Source organism: Belonocnema kinseyi, chromosome 10, assembly GCF_010883055.1.
Source record: "Belonocnema kinseyi isolate 2016_QV_RU_SX_M_011 chromosome 10, B_treatae_v1, whole genome shotgun sequence".
Taxonomy (NCBI): domain Eukaryota; kingdom Metazoa; phylum Arthropoda; class Insecta; order Hymenoptera; family Cynipidae; genus Belonocnema; species Belonocnema kinseyi.
Genome location: NC_046666.1, coordinates 70,231,736 through 70,252,094, shown reverse-complemented (window position 1 = coordinate 70,252,094; position 20,359 = coordinate 70,231,736). Strand labels below are relative to the sequence as shown.

At 31.4% G+C, this 20,359-nt stretch overlaps 2 protein-coding genes across 2 annotated transcripts in view; one reads left to right on the top strand and one right to left on the bottom strand.

Moving 5' to 3' along the window:
- Positions 1–12,375, bottom strand: part of LOC117181192 (cytochrome P450 4C1-like) — a 16,358-nt gene extending 3,983 nt beyond the window's left edge. The window contains exons 1-7 of the mRNA XM_033373758.1: positions 12,127–12,375; positions 2,197–2,287; positions 1,765–1,937; positions 1,641–1,652; positions 1,386–1,488; positions 733–839; positions 518–586 (exon numbers count right to left, since the gene is read on the bottom strand). Of these exons, the coding sequence (XP_033229649.1) occupies positions 518–586; positions 733–839; positions 1,386–1,488; positions 1,641–1,652; positions 1,765–1,937; positions 2,197–2,287; positions 12,127–12,375 (804 nt within the window). The remainder of the gene's footprint in view (positions 1–517; positions 587–732; positions 840–1,385; positions 1,489–1,640; positions 1,653–1,764; positions 1,938–2,196; positions 2,288–12,126) is intronic.
- Positions 12,376–16,653: 4,278 nt separating this feature from the next.
- The window catches only part of LOC117181191 (neprilysin-2-like), a 23,679-nt gene continuing 19,973 nt past the window's right edge, over positions 16,654–20,359 (top strand). The window contains exons 1-5 of the mRNA XM_033373757.1: positions 16,654–16,753; positions 16,823–16,888; positions 17,029–17,274; positions 17,807–18,018; positions 19,109–19,285. Of these exons, the coding sequence (XP_033229648.1) occupies positions 16,654–16,753; positions 16,823–16,888; positions 17,029–17,274; positions 17,807–18,018; positions 19,109–19,285 (801 nt within the window). The remainder of the gene's footprint in view (positions 16,754–16,822; positions 16,889–17,028; positions 17,275–17,806; positions 18,019–19,108; positions 19,286–20,359) is intronic.

Sequence of the window (20,359 nt, the reverse complement as noted above, 5' to 3'; positions counted from 1 at the left end):
GTTAATACAATTTGTTTATAACAATTAACTATGCAAGTTAAGAATTTTTTTATATTTCTTATACCCCTGTGCACAAAATTCAAGGGACGAGAAGTATAAGAAGAATTTTGTCTAGAAGATAGAAAATGAAATTAGAAAAATCGACATTTTTTTCGATGTTTGCATTAAAATAAAAATTAAATAAACAAAAAAATAAAAAATCTACTCTCACCATTTTATGAAAAATTTACTTCTGAATTTTTCAAAAAAAAAAATTCTAAAATCGGTGCATAAATGCGTTCTAAATGTCATTTTGAAGCTCGTTTTCCGATTTCACCCCACTGTGCGCAGTTACCCAGGTAGGCCGTTAAGGTACAGCGCCTTACCGCAACGCTCCTGTCTTTCGTACCTGAGTGAGCACCACACATCCCCCGCGACTCTTCTCACGCACACCCGTGGCGTGGAGAAAATTCTCAGAGGCATCTCGGGAGGATTTACGTCCGGAGTTAACTGCATTATCAAATTAATTTATGCTCACCTGAATTTCTTTGTGTCCAACAAGTAGTGATAATGTGAAGAATATAGCTGTTGCAGTTGTGTCATGTCCCTAAAACAAAAAGTGCTATCCACGCTCGAAATGACTTAACATCTCTTCTCAAATCGAGATTTACTTCGCAGCTAATGTCTTCGGTTAAGAATACTTATTCATGAGTACGAAATAAAAATCTTACGATTAAAGTTTGCAATTATTACCTCATAAACGAAAGTATCAACTTCTTCCCTAATACCCTCGTTATTGATTTCACCTTCAGCATGTGCCAAAATTAGAGTATCTAACATAGCCATTCTTTTCCTGATCTCTAAAATTAAAGATTGAAAAAATAAAAGTTCTTAGAAATTATTTCATTCATACATATGGACAGTTTTTCTCATTATCTATTAGTGACATGTAATACCAACCAGATTCTTAATTTTTTATGTATCTTCTTGAATTATAAACTAACAAAAAAATTATTTGTTTAAAGTTTTTCGAATTTTTTTTTCTTTTCTAGAAATTGAAGATATAGAAATTTTCCCGCAATTTTGTAAGTAAAAATTACGGAATGGTAGGAATCGGATAAGTATCACATGCCCGTAATTCATTAGATTTCACAGAATATCGTTATAATTACTGAATTTCACATTTTCATCTACTAGTTCATTCGATTTTACATTCATATCTACATTGTTCTCATCCAATTTTTCATGATATGTCTTCCTATCTTGAATTATCTGAAAAATTATCAGATTTTTTAAATTAAATTAAAAGGGGTTTTAGATTAAACCAAAGTGAAATACAGGAAATACCTAAGAAATATAATAGATAAAATATAGAAATTTATAATCTTATTGAGTTTATAACTTACGGTGTTTGTAAAGTTGTGCAGAATATTCAATAATTTTGACTGTCTGACTCCACAAGAAGTTAACGAGAATATTTTGTTTGAGTAAAGCCAGGGTCTGAAAGTTCTGCACAAAAAATAAATTAATATTATTTTTTTCAAAAATTTAATTTTAAACACTAAAATTGAAACAAAATTATAAATAATTTTACCTATAAACAATGGTATCTGTTATTTCTTCAACAGCTGATCAATAATCTGTGTTATACATAGAATTACCCATCGCAGTTTCTGAATGAATATAATAAATTAATATTAATTCTAATATAATTATTACTTCAAAATAAGTATTTCAAAATACTTTTTAAGTATAAAAAACATGATTTTGCTTACCACAAATTACATTAAGTGTGTATTTTGTCAAAAATGGAATAAGATCTTCAGTTTCACCTTCTTCTGCTTTAAGATCTTTAACAAGATCCTCTCCGTGTTCTACAAAAATAGGTATGAATTCCAGCATGATATTAAAATTAAAAGCTGATGTTATCAATTTTCTTCTCCTCTGCCATTTATTCCCTAAAATAATTATTTAACTTATTCAAAAAAAACTCCGTATAAAAATTGACGTTTTTTGCAGTCGAAAGCTTAAAGTTTTAGATAATTCAAAAATTCTACCACCAGAAATTGTGTTACTATATCTAAAAAAAAAATAAGGCGTATTTGATAAGTTTTAAACAAAAGAAAATTTTCAATGCGAGAGGTTATTATAATTATATTAATACTTCTATGCCGAAAAGAATTCGTTCAAGTATTTTTAAATGTCCAAATTGCTCACCAGTGCTGGTTAACAGTTCAGTATCTAACCAAGGTTGCAGTATTTGGTAGACATTGCCTTTTTCTATATTCTTCACACATGTCAGAAGTTTCTGCAAAACATATAAAATTTAGGATAGCGATATTTTTCCCATATCTTTTTATTTGTTATCAAATCAAATCTTATAAAGAATCTGAATTTCTATTATTTTCATAATCACACATATTAGATTGTTAACAATATATTTAAATTGTATTCAAAACCTGCATGTATAATGTTTTCATTCAGTTTTTGAAATAATGTAAAAATAATTGAGAAAGAGTTCAATGAAACAGACATTTTGAAATTTGTAATCAAGTTAGATATTTCTAATTCATAAACTGAGGAACATATTTTGATAAGCAACAAGTGTTTAAGAACTTTTTAGTAAAATTCTTGTTTTTTAGGCAATGTAATTTCCAAAAATCGTTGAAAAGCTTCAGGACATACCAAACAGTTTCTCAAATAACACAGTTAATGTTGAATACCGTTGAAATTGCTTAAGAATAAACAATTGTCCCTTGATTTAAAGTACATTACTTCTTTTAATTTGTATAATTATTTCTTATTAACTAATAGAGAATTATTTCGTGATTTTTTACTCAATAACTATAGGCCTCAGACGCTGTTAAAAAATTATATTTTTTAGTTAAAAATGTTATTATTTGCTTCAAAATTGAATTAGCTTACTGAAAATTAACTTTTTTGTTGTAAATTCAAAGAATTTAATAATTTGGTTTACAATGTATGTATTTTGTTAAAAAATAATATTTTGATAGAAATTAAATTTTTTGTTAAAAATTTAAACGCTGGGTTAAAAAATAATCTTCTTTATTTGACGATTCAAGTACAGTCGAAGCTCTCAATAGGGTGCCTTCTCTTCAACTCCGCTCGAACGTTACCCCCATCTTTTAGTCTCCGCGTTAACGAGAGAGACATTGCCTCTCAATAGAGCACTCGTGATGAATATAAATCTGCTTAAACATTGTACTTATAAACATTCATATTGCACATTGTAGCAAGTATATATATTGAGAAATAATTACATTCTGCGATTATAAAATTATATATAAATTAAGACGAATAAATAACATCTGTTATACAATTCTGTTTTCGAATTAGGCAAATTATATTTTTCTTTAAAAGCAATACTGAAATTAAATACTGAATGAAGTATAATAGTTAGTTATTGCTTGGAGTATACAATGTTTCTAAAAATATTGTATGTGATTATTTAAACAATTAATGATTGTTTATTTTCAAAATATCTCCAAATTGAGCCAGAGATGTCCACTTTTTTCTCTAGTTGTTCTTCTATGCTACTTTTTGTTAAATAATTACATAATTTTGATGCATTTTTTCTAATTCTTAATAAATTATTATTCGTTTAAACAAATCTTAATTTCTAAAGGAGTTTTCATTGAAAAATTTGTAAAATAATATAAAAAGGGACACATACAATTATTTTTCTGTCTCTAAAATGTATATAAAGAATCTATTACACATTTAAAAAAATTTTTAAATAATTGAAATTGTTTAAACAATTATTTTTGTTCAGAAATATTTTTAAACCGTATTTTATAAATGAAACATAATATTGAATAGTGTTGAGGAGTAGCTGATTCTGCTAAGAGATTTATGGAGAGGGTTGTGCCGACAGATTTTTGATCGGTGGTGGGGATTTAAACAATTTTGATCGACGTCGGGCGGCTCGCCAGCGTAACCGTATATATTTACGCCATTGTTTATACAATTCATTATTGTTTTTTAATTTAATTCAAATTAAATATAGATGAATTATGGATAAAACTGGTTTAAATACAAACATGAAGTTTTTAACAGAACTTACTACTACTCGAAATAGTTCAACATTATTTTTAATTCAGAAAATACGATTTAAAAATATTGTTGAAAAATTGATTGTTAAAAAAAATTATATTTGTTTAAACAATTAAAAAATTGTCAATACCTTCTTTCTATACACTATACAGTCAGAAAAATAATTGTATGTATTCTATTTTATCTTTTTTTTTAAGTTATCGTAAAAAAATGCTTGATTAAATTAAAATTGTTTAAACATATCGAAATTTTTTAAACGTTAGAGCAAATGTACAAAAATGATATAATTATTCAACAAATGTAGCGTAGAATAAAAAAAGTGGACATCTCTGTCCCAATTTATGGAAAGGATGAAAATAAACAATATTTAATTATTCAAATAATGACGTAATGTTTGCAAAAAATGTCCTGCTCCAAACAATGAACAATTATTACATTTCATTCAAAAAATACGATTATCATTTACAATTTTGGGGAATAAATAATTGTTTAAATAAGTTAAATTTATTTAAACAATTTAATACTGTTTAGAAAGGCATGAGAAATATTCAAATTATCGAAAAATAATGATTTTTGTGAAAAAAGACGACAGAAATTGCTGAAAATTAACAATAATACGTAAAAATGTATTTTTTTTTTAAATCTTAGGTCATATTTGGGGTAGCTGTATGGGGGGTAATTGGATGTAAAAATATAAGTTATTAGCTTCCTTCACAATTAATTCTTTTTAATCCTTCTTAATCCCTACAAAAACTTATTATGGCTCGTACTGTTCCACATAAATTGTATGCAGCGAAAAGCGCCTTAAGGAGAGGCAGAGCATGCAAAAATCTCTGGGTGCGGAGGACGCTGGAAGGGGTAGCGTACTTCCGAGAAAAATTTCCCTTACAACGCCGAGATGCGCCCTATTGAGAGGCTTCACTGTATTTTGTTGAGAGTTTGCTTTTGTTAGATAAATCCAAATGTTTTTTATTTTAAATTACAATATTTTTGTTCAAAGATCAACTATTACGGTTTTCGTTAAAAACTCATCTTCTTAGGTGAAAAATTCCACTACTTGGTTCAAAATTAGAATGCTTTTTTAAAAGTTAATTCTTTTAGTGGAAATTTGTATTTTTTGTTAGCAATTCTTTTTTTTTATTTGTTAAAAATTACTTTTTTCAACTGAAAATAATCATGAAAGGTAACACAGCATTTAATGTGAGATATAATGCTATATGGTTAATTCATTCTAATTGATAGAAAAAAGTCATACCGCAGCATCATCAGGCTGGCAAATGTGAATGAATGGGATCGAAAAATTCCATGTTCTGTATATTGGGTAATATTCCTTGTTGAGTTTTCTTCGTACATACCATAATTGTCCTGATGTAATTACAGAATATAAATATAATTTTTATTAAATTAATTAAAATTTAAATGTAATTTCATCTCAATACGTCTACATTTTTGAGGTCACTGTTTTCACCTGATATTCTGCTGACTCGCAATTAGAGACAGCAAAAAAATTATCAAAATCTGTGAGATTTCAGAATGAATCACCTGTTGACATTTTCAATTTTATTGTTCTAAATGATTCTTTTAATTTTATTCTAGATTGAAATAACTATTTGATTACCGTAAAACAGTAATAAATATTTCAATCAGCCGATTGATAGCCGTTTTTAATTAAAACTGTTATGAAACCTATTGAGAAATAAAATGTTTTTCCAGCAGTACATTTATATTTCTAAATCGATAAATATAAAAAGTAATGATTAAAAAAGTAGAAATTGATCTCAAAATTCTTACTTCGTGGTACTAAAAAGCTCAAAACGTTTCCAAAAATGGGAAGAGGCTTTGGTCCAGTTAGTTTGTTGACAAGCTTCCCTCTTCTATTGTGATGCAAAAAACAGTGAAAACACACTAATCCCACTAGTAGGAAGAACAAAATGACTATCATTTTGAAATTAAAAAATCTGAGCAAGTGATAATTTTGCGAATTGAATTAGTAGCTCTATGTGCGACTAATGAAATAGTAGCATTTCAGCATTTCACTGATAGTACAGTGGAAAAATTAAAACTTAATTCTTCTAATGTGAATTAGTGCAAATATTGACTATTTTCTTAGCGGATTCGATACTAATCCCTTAGTGAACTCTTTTTCTAGGTTGTTTTAGATCTAAAATGGTAAACGCGCAGTAAACGACTAAACGTTTGACAGGCGTGCTGTTATATTTGATAAAATTTTCTAGTGTTTATGTTAGAATTTCTAACCTAAATAAGGTAAGGTCAAACAGATTATGTGTGCAAATAATTCTATTTTTTCTGTTTTTCAGGAATAACTTTATTTCGGTGAAGATGACGTAGGCTAATTACAAGTTTCAGGATATTGCCTTTCTTTTAATAAAGTTAAAAAATGTATATACAATCGCGTGTTTTTATTCAAAGTTTTGATTTTTTACATTTTTCTTTTTAAATATTGTTTTAAATTAATTCATACAGCTCTAAATATTTTCAGTAAACATGCAGTACTTTTCTCCAATTTAATTAGTAGAATTTCTCTAGTAATGAGTTAAATTGTACTTAATTTTAAAGATATGGTGATAGTTGGACGGGTAAAAATCAACTGCATATGTTAAATATATGTAGATTAGGAAAATGACGTAAATTATACAAAGCAAAATAGATAATGGAGAATTCAAGTATTAGGTAACACACCTAGAGGGCGGGGGTCTGCTGTAGTGAACTTTCAATATTAAAGTTACCAGGACTTATAAGCCTCATTAAAAATATATTGTCTAAATATTAATTTTTGTGAAATATTTAGCTAACCTTCCACGAAAATTTGGTCACGTTTTCTGCAATTGAGATAAACGATTTTTAAACATACTTTTGCGTAGATGTAGATGAGTTCGCGGAACATTGTACATTCGAAACGAACTTGAAACGAATTTTAAGTAAATTTAAATTAAAAACCTGTTTGTTGAAAAAATGAACCTCATAAATTTGCTTTTTAATATTACAGAAAAATTTTTCAAACCAGAAAAATGAACAAATTTGGTTATAACCATTTTTTGTTAAGTTGCATATTTTCCATCTTAATTGCAAAAATAATATTAAAAATAAAAATAATAAAATGTGTGGAAAAACGATACGAAAACTGAACAGACACAAGTTGTTTACCCTAAACATTTTTTCAAACACAAGATTCGAAAAAAGTTTGTAGACAAAAATTGTTCATCAATAGAGGTCGAAAAATTTTTCAGAAATTAGTTTTTATAGAACGCGTAGTTTTTATTTTATGATTTTATGTTTTATTTTAGTGTGAAATTGATCGTTTTTACTTCAAAATTTAATTATTTGTTTGAAATTTATTTAATTTGTCGAAAATGTATTTGTTCTGGAAGAAAATCAATTTTAATAATTATAAATGGAAGTTTTTGATTCAAAATAGTCTATTTTAGTTGAAGATTTTGATTGAAATATATTCTCTTTTTAGGTAGAGAATTCAACTCTTTAGTTGAAAATTGAACTATAAGTCCTTAAAATTAATTTTTTCTTTAAAAAATAAATACAAAACAAAATTCAAATTAAATGCATTTAAATAACACCAGACCACAAACCCCCATAACCCTGCAACATAAGAGGGACTAGGTCTTTGAATCCGAATCCCTTGTCTGTTTGATGCCCTGAGGTCAGGGTCAAGGTCAGTTCAAAATCAAACCTAAAAAGTTCATCCCATACCAACTAATTCAGGTTGCGTCTAGGTTTAAATGGTCGCTAAATCAGAATACTGTTTTTACCCCATAAGGTCATAATGAAGGTCAGTTTAAGGGCTAACAACAGAATCCGTCGCTAACGGACTAGACTAAGTACATATAGGTTTTTAGGGTCGTTCAATTTTAATTCGGTGTCCGTTTAATTTAATTAGGTTACAAGCAATGTCTATTCTAGGTCAATCCCACGATATCCTAAACCCACAAACTCTAAGCCTAAAACACAAAGTACTTAATACCACAAGCCGCAAGCCTACAACCCCCTAACCAAAAACCCTAAGCCTACAAACCTTAAGCCTACAAACCTGAAGCCCACACACCTTAAGCCCACAAACCTCAAGTCTACAAATTACGAGCCAAGATACCTCAAGCCTATAAATGTCAAACTCAGAAACTTACAACCAGCACTAACCCACTAGTCTACAGGCTTGCAGATCCAAAAACCCACAGACTCACAAATCTACAATACCACAACTTCCAAAACCTTTAAACCCTAAATCTAAAGTTTGTATTTTTTAAAATTATTAATGTGTGGGCTTCAGGCTTGCAGGCTCAGGGTCTGTAGGTGGAGGGTGTGTGGTGTTGAAGTTTGTAAGTTTGGGGTGTGTAGGCTTGAAATTTGTCGACTTGGGGTGTATGAGCATGGTGCTTCTAGGCTTGGGATTTGTGTGGGCTTGGGAAATGTAGACTGAGGGTTTGTGATTTATAAGATTGGGGTTTGTAGACTTGAAATTTGTGAGCTTGCGGTGTGTGAGCATGGTGTTTCTACGCTTGGGATTTGTGAAATCGGGATTTGTAGCCTCAGGGTGTGTAGGCTTAGGGTTTGTGGGGTTCTAGGCTCGACGTTTGTGGTGTTAAGTATTTTATGTTTGAGGCTGTACTTTTAGAGTTTACGGATTCGGGATATCGTAGATTTGACCTTGAATTGACTTTGATTGTGACCTAACTCAATTAAACGGACACCTAATTCAAATTTAGCGACCCCAAAAACCCATGTTTACCTGGTCTAGTCTGTTAACGTAGGATCATCTTTTATTGACCTTGACCTGGCCTTTATTGTGACCTTATAGGGTTAAACTACCCCCGCATTCGAATTCAGCATCCTTTTAAACCTGCAGATACCCTGATTTAGTTGGTTAGCGATACATTTTCTAGGTTTGACCTTGAACTGACCTTGATCCTGACCTTATGGCGTCAAACGGACACTGAATTCGGATTCAAAGAGCTCAAAAACATTAGGTAAACCTAGTCTCTCTTGAGTTGCTGGATTAGGGAGGTTTCTGGTTCTATGTTATTATTAGTATTTAATCCAATTCATCTATTTGCTTAAAAATTCAACTATTTGGTTACAAATTAACTTTTTCGTTGAAATTTCTTACCTTTGGGTGAAAAATTCGACTTTTTGTCTTGAAAATGGCATGATTTGGTCAAAGAATTTTATTTTTTTATAGAAACTTTATTTTTCGTATTAAACTTAATTTTATAAAGAAAATCAAACTATTCCATTTTTGGTAGAAAATTAAATTTTTGATTTGAAAATTCGTCGCGTTTGGTAAAAATGGGATCTTTTTTGGTTAAACATGCATCTGTTTGTTTAAAAATTCTTCTGTTTCAGTCGAGGATTCACGTTTGCAGGTCTTCAAAAAGTACATCACAATTAAGTGTACGTATTGAAAATTTGTCTCGTAATCCAACAGGTAATCCAACAGCTCGGACTCAGGATGCCCAGTAGGCAGGAAAGGGGATAACGCGTGGCTATGGGCCGAGTTAATTGGACAAATAATTTTTAAACTGCCGTCATGTCCAATCAGCCTGGACCGTAGGAACGCGTTATCCCCTCTCTTGCCTACTAGGCCGCCTGAGTCCGAGCGCTAAGTTCGTTGTGCAATCTGCACGCTCAATTTATAAAATTATTATCAAACTAATGAATAAAAAAAAAATCAAATTTTCAAAAATGTATGAATTTTTATTGATCACTGTTAATTTTTGCAGGATTTCTGACTATGCGAAGAAACGAAATGGAAGCAGTGTTACATTCCTCAGTAGTACCTAACAAGATTCATAGTTGGGTGCTAACCAAACGTCGGGAAAAACTGACTAGAAATTTGTAGAAAACTAGAAGCAATTTCTGCTAGGGTCTTTTTTATTTTCTACCAAAGGGAAAACAAATTCTTTTCTTTTTTAGGGAAATAAAGGGAAAAACTTTTTTTCAGATTGCAATGGGAACATTTCATGGTGGTTATCCAAACTTGATCGTCAGATTCTCGGTTTTATTTTCAGGAATTCTTGACATTACCATAACAATCTGTTTGTAAATAATGTCTTTCTATTTTACTCTATTTGTTAAGGAAACAGAACTAAAACGCCCAACAATTAATTAGTACGCACAAGTGCGACCTGATTTTCGGAGCCGATGGGAAAGTTCAAACTTAGTGGAAACTATCCCTAAAACCGCGAGAAACAGTAGGAATTAATTCGTTGACAGGGTTTGCAACGGTCGGTGGTAAATCTAACTTAGTTTGCTAACATAAGTTTCGTATACATTCTGATGGCGAGGGGTTAGGCAAAGAAGGGTATTAGGGGGAAAGGTGATCAATTTATGTTTCCAGTTGGACAACTATAGTATATCGATTTAACGCTAAAGCATAAGTCGTTGCTGTCACTTCTTGACTATTTTGTTTGGTACGTTCAATCATGTTTTGTGGTCCAGTCTACTTTCCGGAAGAAGTTTTTCGCTTTATATATCGTACTTTTTATTTCAGTAACCGTTACAATAAATAGGGGGGGAGGGGTTATACGATTTGTCGTCATACTTATTTCATAATACTTGTGCGCCCCCAGTGGTAATAACCGATTAATGGAGATATTATTCACCAAACGTGAATATGGATATAAACACTACAAATCTAAGTTAACTCATCAAATAACATAAATTCTTAACGTCTTTTCAGACTAGATGGAGCTATGAATTACAAACATTTTTCATTAAAATTCTTTCTAAAAAAAAAGGTCTTTTTCTTGGCTCCGATGGGACTCGAACCACAGTCTACTGATTGCCGTTCGGGTACTTTTACCACTGATCTACTAGAGAGATCGATAGAGCAATCCTTTTTCAGAAATATGCACTGTCCTTAGGAAGGTGTTACGTTTTATACAAGTCGAATATACAAATAAATCAGTTTTATCATAGGAGATTGTAATCTCCGGACCCGGAGTCAGTATTTACTTTTATATTCCACTACAGAGTGATAAAATACCAAATTTTAAATTGAGTTCATCATTAAGTCGTCGCCAGATTTAATTTAATTGTATACGTTGTCTGATTAAAGCTATTTAAATGAGTGAGATAAACTTTGAAAGTGCTAATGATTATAAGAGGAATGCTTGCAATTGCCGTCGTTTCATAAAGTAAAATTTCAAATATTTTTTCATCATATAATAAAAAAACATAAATTTTACAAACCAAATTATTTGTTGAGAGTATATTTCCTATAATTTTCAATGGCTTGACGATTTTTTAATGTATATTGCAAACAAGTGTTATGGAAACAATATCATAAAGGAGAAAGGTGCTGCTAAGATAATTCTTATTAATATTATTTATTTATTGATTAAAAAATTCGATTATTTCGATGTCAGTCTTTTTAATTGGGAACATGATGATGATTTTATGAAAAAACTCGTTGCGTTTAATATCAATACTCTTAGTTTTAGTATCTTATTGATTTATTGTTTTAATGAGATTTTCTTAATGAGATTTCCGTAGACAAATGCCCTAACAATGCATATTTTCTTAAATTTTTTCTAATATTAGCAACCCTGCAGGCACTAGGAAATCCTAAAGTCGTCCTTAGGAAAACTTTAGGGCTTGTGTTCCTACTGTCAAGGATCATCTTAGGAGAATTTTACTAAATTATAATATGGGTTTCATACAAATTGTTTGCAACAAAACTTTAAAAAACGCAAACAAAATGAAAATGATAGAAAACACAATTAAAACAAATAATTTGTGCAAAATATTCGTTTGTTTATTTGTACAGCATCTGCTAGAAAAAATATCCATTTTTCGTCATATTTTTCGTAGATTGCCCCAATACAATTGGTTAAATGTACGTGTTTAGAAAAGTTATATGAGATCTTCTAATTAGATGTCTTTAAAGTCAACAATCTAGACGTTGGTGTACATTTATAATATTATAAAAATGGTTCAACCAATGTAGTAGCCGTGTGAGAAATCATCCGGGTTAGACCCCCCCCCCCCTCCTTCTTGAAGCATATACAAATTGCGAAATATTCGTGAATGCGGAACACGTACTGTGTTGCCCAACCTATGCTGAGTTGACGCATATCTTTTGGTCTTATGATCTACCGTTTTTTTAGTTTTACAGTTTACATCCGCAAAAGCTCTCGCTTTATTATACTCACTACAATTGATAGTCCAGAGTTCGGAAAAAAATCCACGAAGGTCGTCATTCAATTCAGCCAGATCTTTGGACCTTAGAAAAACCTGAAATTTAATGTTTCTCTGGGTCCTAAAGCATCGCTCTTCTTCTGTTGGATGCATGCTCGCGCTTAGTCTCAGTGTGTTATGTAACCTTTTTGTTCAGGGGCCATACTGGGATCGTAGCACTCTAGCAGGTCGCCATCGAGTCAATCCGTCCATTTAAAAGGATTGACGTTCCGCCGGTCCATCGCATTGACTCTGCCTTGATTAGCTCCTCCAACTCTAGGGTAGTCGTAATTTTTGTCGTAATTGTTGGCCGACCCTGCGTGTTCGATTATTTTGAACCGCACTTACTACAACTATGTTTGGTGTTACCATTGTTGTTCACGCAGGAATGCTTTTCAGTCTATTAACCAGTGAAAGTATATGTTGCACCTCCAAGAGCGCCGATGATAAGAACGATTAGCTTAACAGAATATGATATTTCGGATAAAAGCGCCGCAACTCCGTTATAAGGTCTGCATACATCTCTTTCTTTTCATTCTGCTTGGCTGTGATGTGTGTGTTAGCTGTTGCCGAAAAGTCGATAATGAACATAGTTTATTTCTTAAATTCAGGGAGAACTATGTCAGGCCTCGAGTGCACAACAGAAACAATGGTCGAGAATATGAAGTTCCTGTATATGCGGAATATATATACATATATCCAGTGCAACCTTTACTTGAGGACTCCTCTGTTTATAGACACCTCACACGAATCCCCGACCCAAGGTATAGGAAATCCCATGTGGGATACCTCTCCCTAGTGGACACGGACACTTTTGCTGAACCTCAAGATATGAATTTACCTCAACGAGATGGACAGGTTAAATGCAACTTGACTTCTTAGATTGATGGCAGGTATAGGGAATGTGACAAACTTAACTGTTTCGTCACTAGACCTGTCAACGAATTCATTTCCTTACTATGATTTGCCTAATGCACATTAGCATTTGTCTCTCATGCAAGTTTAGTATTCTTTTGCAATGTCTCGAAATGTGTTAACATTGAAGAAAAAAGTCGAAATGATAGAATATTATAAGAGTGAAAAATGTAGAGTTATGAAACTAGCTGAAAAATATCATATTGGTAAGACACAAGCAGCTAAAATAGTTCAAAATAAAGAGAAAAGAAGTAAAATGTGGTTTGACAATTGGGCGAAAAACAATGTGGAAAAAGTTTTTTAACTGGTGTTGGTATCTATATGGATAGTGTTGTTTTTTAATAATGTTTCGTAGTACGACTGCATAATGCTCTAGGGTCGGGTCAACTGATTCAAAATGACCTTACAGTAATCTTACGTTATACACTGGGGTCCCGCTGTATGGGACGATTCAGTGGCACCCTCAATGGCCTTCACGGTAATTCGGGACACGACAAACCGTTGTTCTTTTCTCCTTGCTTGTTGATTCTTATAGTGTCGAACTGTAACCTTCGCAACTCCGCTGACCTTGCAAGCGCCTCTGTCACATCCTTGTAATAGCTTATCCGGTATATCAGGTTCCAGTAAAGCGGGACCGCAGTGTGAATTTATGTAATTTATCATAATAATTATTTTAGTAATGTATTGATTTATATTTTTTAATTATTTCTTTATTAATTTATTTTATTTATTCAATTCTTACTTTTATACATGACTTTATTAATAATTACTCATTAAATTAATTATTAAATAATATTATTATTACATATTCATAACATGTATTCATAAACATATTACTATTCAGCAAGTAACTCTCCGGGGCGAGCATCTCTGTGAAAGGGATTGAAAGTCATTCACCGTAGATTGCACAACCACCACAGGGTTTCACTGGGAGCAACTGCCATCTAAAAAAGACACCGGGTCGCAGTAGAACCGCAGTAAATGACGCCTATGGCCACGTCTCTTGACCGTGAAATTGGAATTTTTAAACAAAAATCATTAAAATTAAAACATTTGAAATTGTTCTGCAATTTGCGACTATGTAAACGTTTAAAATACCAATTAGGTCGGTTTGTATTTTTATTAAAAAATTATTAGATTTCAAATGATATTTATTACAAATTTTCAACAAATTGATTTTTTACTGGCCTGTTTGACCAGAAAGTTTTATTTTTTAACGCAGAAATCATTAGATTTATTCAATGATTTTCGACTAAAATGAATTTTTTTTTAAATTTTGTAAAGAAAATTTACATTTGTTTGGAAAATTAGGAGACCTGATGTTTGACATCAACAACTGGCAATTAAAAAGAATTGATTTGAACAAGATTGAAAATTTTTGAACAATTTTGCGTTGAAAAAAGTGAGTTTTTAAAAAAAAAATCACACAACTTTAAAACGGCCCAATAAAAAAATGTCAGCTTGGCTAATTGTAAAGAAAATACAAATATGCGTATATTTCATTTTGATTTTTTTTAAATCTGCAAGTTTCTTAAAAAATTATACACATTTTTTTGGGAGAAAGAAAATGGAGAGAAAAAATTATAGTTTTTTAAATATAAAAAGTCAATTAAAAATTTTTTTGACAAGGCCACTTGCATTTAAAAGGTATATACTCATAATTTAAAAGCACGGTGGATTTTTTAATACATGAACTTTTGACAGGGATATAAAAAATTGGTCCTTTCAAATAATATACTGGAGATCCTATTTAAGTGCAGTTTCAGGCATGGTCCTAAATGGCCTTCACTTGACTCGAATACAACATTCGTTCCCTCCGAACGTAAACAGGCACAGCTGCATGAATTATTCTGCCCGCGGCTCCTTTCATCACGAAACCGCCGAATCTGAAATTCTAGGAAGGACTTAAATGGGATTCCCAATCTAGTAAATAAATATCGATATTTTTAATACAAAATCATTGGATTTCGAAATTGATTTTATATTTGCTTGCAATTATAAGTTATGCTCGCATTTTTTTACTAGAAATCGGTATGAATTTAAAAAATATTTACAATAAATGTTTGAACACTCTAAGGTTAAGTTAACATTCTTCACCAAAAATCGGTGATTTTAATCAATAATCATTTTAATTAGAAATTATCATTTACAATTTTGAAGAATTTGACAACATTTAATTTTAACAATATTATTATTTAATTAACAATGTTACTCTTGAATTAATTCTATTATTATAGATAATAGATACTATGGTATACAACAATTGTTTTTTAATGTTAAATTTGTATTTTAATTTAAAAATTATGCGAGACAAAAAAGTTGTATGTTTTTCCAGTTATATGAAACTCTATTTTCGTTCAATAAATCTTTAATTTAATAAAACTGAGTAAAAAAAGTGACGCCAACGTTAGCCTTTTTTTGGAAGCCCCAAGAGACCTGAGGAAAATTTTTTAAAAATATGTCTATAAAATAAACCTTAAAGATGTAAAATCAGGTATTTTATTGATTGATAACGGGTTGATGTAAAAAATGTTCTTATAATACGTAGTATTTCCTATTTTTGCGGTCGCCTTAACCCCTAAATAGGGGTTTAAATAGGTTTATTTATATTTAAAAATTTAGAACAAATTAATTAACTATAATCGTATAATGATTTTATTTTCCTAGATACTCGTCGTAAATTTACATTTTAAAAAGTCCCGTACGTTTAGAATAGACTCTGTTGTAAACGTACATAAACGTACGGGCTGTCCAGGACGTTTAGACTCGGCCTTTAAAAAGTGTCTATTTGTACGCAATTCTGGTACACGTAGCCACAGCCTTAAGAAACATTATTCATCTTTGAGTATGTTTTCATAATCAGTTACCAAATAAATGCCAGTGCTATCTGGAGATATTAAAACTGTGGTATTTGACCTTTTAAAAATATACTTACTGATGTATGCATGCTCAGCCTTGAATTACGCTGGCATCATATACTTAACAAAAGGAAATAAATTCATGTTTTTGTTCGAATTTAACCGCCGTTTTTCAGCAGTGAATTTTAAAAATAACTGATTTCGAAGATTTTATTTTGTATTTATAATGATTTATATGTATTTTTATGCTTTCTTATGCCTAAAATTGAATTTAAATACAATAACATACCCAGTTTTAGTGATATTAAAAAATCATTGAAAACAAAGAGAATAAAAGGCAATTATCATTGTTGACAAATGCATTAGTAACACGTGCGGTGTTTGAGAAACGCTGTATTATTTCACAATGCCACAGATAAGTTACAATTTCAAGAACAAACGGTTTTTACAATTAATTAGTACTAATATATGGTCTAAATTATACTTACATTCTTTATGAATGTTCTGTGTTTACTGAATAATTTGGTATATAAAGTGAAGAAAAATAATGAACTATGATTTTAAGAATTTCAAACTAACTTTTTGCATTGAACGATACTATAGAGACAATATAATAAAAATGCGAATTTTAATTTCGCTTCTTCTTTTCTGCATTTTCCTTAACTCTCAAATTTTTTTCGCCATACAATCACCTTTTAGTACTCCGAAAGTTTCGGCACGTAAGTTTTTATAAAAAGGCTCATTTATGAATAAAGGTATTATTTTTATTTATATTTACATTTCAACAGTTCTAGAAACAAATTTACAACCAACTTCTATAAAAATTTGTACAACTTCAGCATGCAAAGAAGCAGGTTCGTTCAATTATGCTTAATCTGAATTTTTTTCTCTTCCACAGATAATTTAGAAAAAGAGACATTATTGAGTACAAATCATTACATTTGGAGGTAAATTGAAATCGGGATCTAGAACTAAAGATTATTTTATTTTAAAGCTTCCCTAATTCTGAAAGACATGGACCCTAAGGTATCACCTTGCGATGACTTTTACAAATTCGCTTGTGGAAGCTTTCTAAAGACTACAGTAGTCCCTGAAGGTGCAACATATGTTGACAAATTCAGCCTCGCAAGCAAGAAACTTGAACAGGAATTAAGAAGCATTGTCGAAGAAGAAATTAACCCGAAAGAACTAAAAGCATTCAGACTGGCAAAGAACTATTATAAGGCATGCATGAATACAGGTAAGGCATTCTGTAATAATAATAATAATAATAATAATAATAATAATAATAATAATAATATATAATACATTCAGCTTCGTGGTTCGGTGGTTAGGCGCTCGGATTCGACGTGGGAAATCCAAAGTTCGATCCCTGAGCCGGTACCTCTAAAAATTTTTCTATGTGTTTTTACTGAGGTGCTGGTTGTTATTAGACGCCACTTTAACGCATGATGCTCTTATTAAATAAATTGATTGTATTACTATTAAAAAAATTCAACTCTCACAAAATGACTTCGACATTTTGGACTGTAAAGATCTGAAGTCTAAAAAAATCAGCTTTCTCTTTTTTTTCATAATAACAATATTAATTAAAATAATGTAATACACTGCGATCAGAAAGGCACGATTTCATAGATTCCTGTAGGTTTGTATGCAAATTAAAAAATCCCTATAAAATTTCCGGGGCAAGAACCAATAAAAGTAAACTATATATTTTGGTTCTTTGAAAAAAATCATTTTTTCTGGCTGTATCATTCTTTTCTTTCACATAGCTGGAATTGAGAAACAAGGGCTGCGTACAGTATTATATGAATTGAAAGCAGTAGGTGGTTGGCCTGTCGTGGAAGGAAAATCGTGGAAAGAGGCTTCATTTGACTGGATACAAACGGCCTATAAATTCAGAAAATTTGGATATTCAACAGATTACTTTTTCACTGTCGGTATTGGAGGTAATTTAAAGGACAATACGAAGCTAGCGATTTATGTACGTTATTTATTTTGCAAACAAAATATTAAATATATATATACCAAACTCTCGCTTTCAGTCAAGTGTCGGGGGTTGCCTTTAAATAGTCTTGGACTGACCGCTCTCACTCTGCTCCCTTGAGAAAATGAGGGAGTCAGCAGTTCTAGGAAGGGTGAGAACGGGGTGGCTAAACGCGAGAGTTTGATGTATACGAGGTGTGTTCAAAAAGTAAGGTGACTTCAATTTTCGCGGGTTACGTACATTCAAGTTCTAAATTTTTTGTTTTGTTGTGTTGGTACACTCGTCACGATCATATGTTCACAGTTTTGACTACATAGCTCGTTTTGTTTTTCTGGCAGAGGCGTAAAAGGTTAGAAGGGTTTGGTGTGCTCGGCGATTTTCTTCTTTCGAAAAAAATGGAGTCAAGAGTTTGCATTAAATTTTGTGTGAAAAATAGAATCCAGTGCTCTAAAACTCTTGAAATGTTGACAGTTGCATACGGTGAGTCTACTCTGAGTGAGAAAATGTGTATAAGTGGTACAAGCTGTTCCAAGAAGGCCGAGAGGATGTCGAAGACGAACCTCTCCCTGGACGTCCCAGCACGTCAACAACAGATGAAAACGTTCAAGCAGTGGAAGAAATGGTGTTGAAAAATCGCCGAATTACCATCAGAGAAGTTGTTCCAAAACTGCTTAATTTTGATCAAAACATCCGTCCAAAAACAGCACTACAGTTATGCCTCAGCCTCCATATTCACCGGATTTGGCCCCCAGTGACTTTTCTTTTCCCAAAACTGAAGAGACCCATGAAAGGACATCGATTTTCAACGATTGAGGAGATAAAAACTGCATCGCTGAAAGAACTCAAGGCTATACCACAAAATGATTATCAGAAGTGCTTCGATGATTGGAAAAAGCGTTGGCACAAGTATATTATATCTGAGGGGGATTACTTTGAAGGGGACAACAAAAATATTGAGGAATAAATGAATATTTTTTTAGAAAACCATAAAGTCACCTTATTTTTTGAACACACCTCCTATATAATAGAAATAAATACAAATATTACACCATAATTAAATGTTTTGTGTTAAGAAATATTTGTTTAGGTTGACGAAACATCCCTCGGCCTGGCACGTCAATATTTAATACAAGGCTTTAATAATCTGTTCGTGAAGGCCTATTACAAATATTCGGTTGACGTTGCTGTTCTTTACGGTGCTAATAGAGCTATCGCCGAAAAAGATTTGAAGGACACACTCGAATTCGAAATGAAACTCGCTAATGTAAGTAATAGCATTGAAATAATTTTTAGCACAGAGTTGTTTGAAATATCGTATTCTATCCATATTTATTTTCTCATTCGTTCTAAGAATTAGACTCTTCTCTATTTTTTATTTTCTACTTTTTTCCCAGATTGCTTTTTCTTCTGAATGAGCCTTTTTTAATTTATGTCTATTCTATCCTTTTCTTTTATAAACCTATTTTCTATACTAATTCTGATTTCATTTTTCTCAATGACTAATTTAAAGGAGAATAGAATACAAATATATAAAACCCTGGAGAAGAAACGGCATATCCAAAACAAGGAGTTCCTAAACTTTGCGAAAAAGTTCGGCAATTTGTACCGAAATTTTGGTACAAGTAGCCCCATTTCCAGCTCCCCCTATTCATATTAACAAATTTTGGCTAATGGCACCAAAATCTCGATACATGTAGCCACGCCCTTCACCAAATCTTCTTATTTAACCAAATCAATTTTAAGGAAAGTTGAAAAAGATTACACAAAAAGTTTAGAAGCTTATTAGAAATTTTGTAAGGTTTTTTAAGAGAATAAAAAAATGTTCTCAAGATTTCTGGTAAGATTTAAAATAATTCTTTTCAAATTTTTTAAAGAGATTGAGCGCGTCTAGGGCGCGCGACTGTTGGTTCTCTCACTTCGCGCTCGATCTTTCTGCAGAGACTCTTTAAAACTAAAGATGAAACTATCGAAAACAGTAATTTTATGATTGTGAATTCTCTTTTGCTAAGGCTCCTTCGGCTTTAACGAACACATTCTCATCACGTATCTCGTGCTTCCCACTCGCGTTTATCCCTGAAATTTTATATTATTCCCATAAATGTAAATTCTTATGATTCGTAACATGCATTATTATTAAAACAGACGAAATTTCATTATCCCGTTTTAAAAAAATGCGCATTTTTAAAAAAAATTTTGGTTATTCGACGTTTTATTGCAACTTTTGTCGGTTTTCCTGAAATTGAATTTGCTCATTTACAATGTTTTCCTTATAATTTAAACTTTACACATACGGTCTACTGAGCAGCCTTACCGTTGTTTAACTTCTAAATGCTGTATA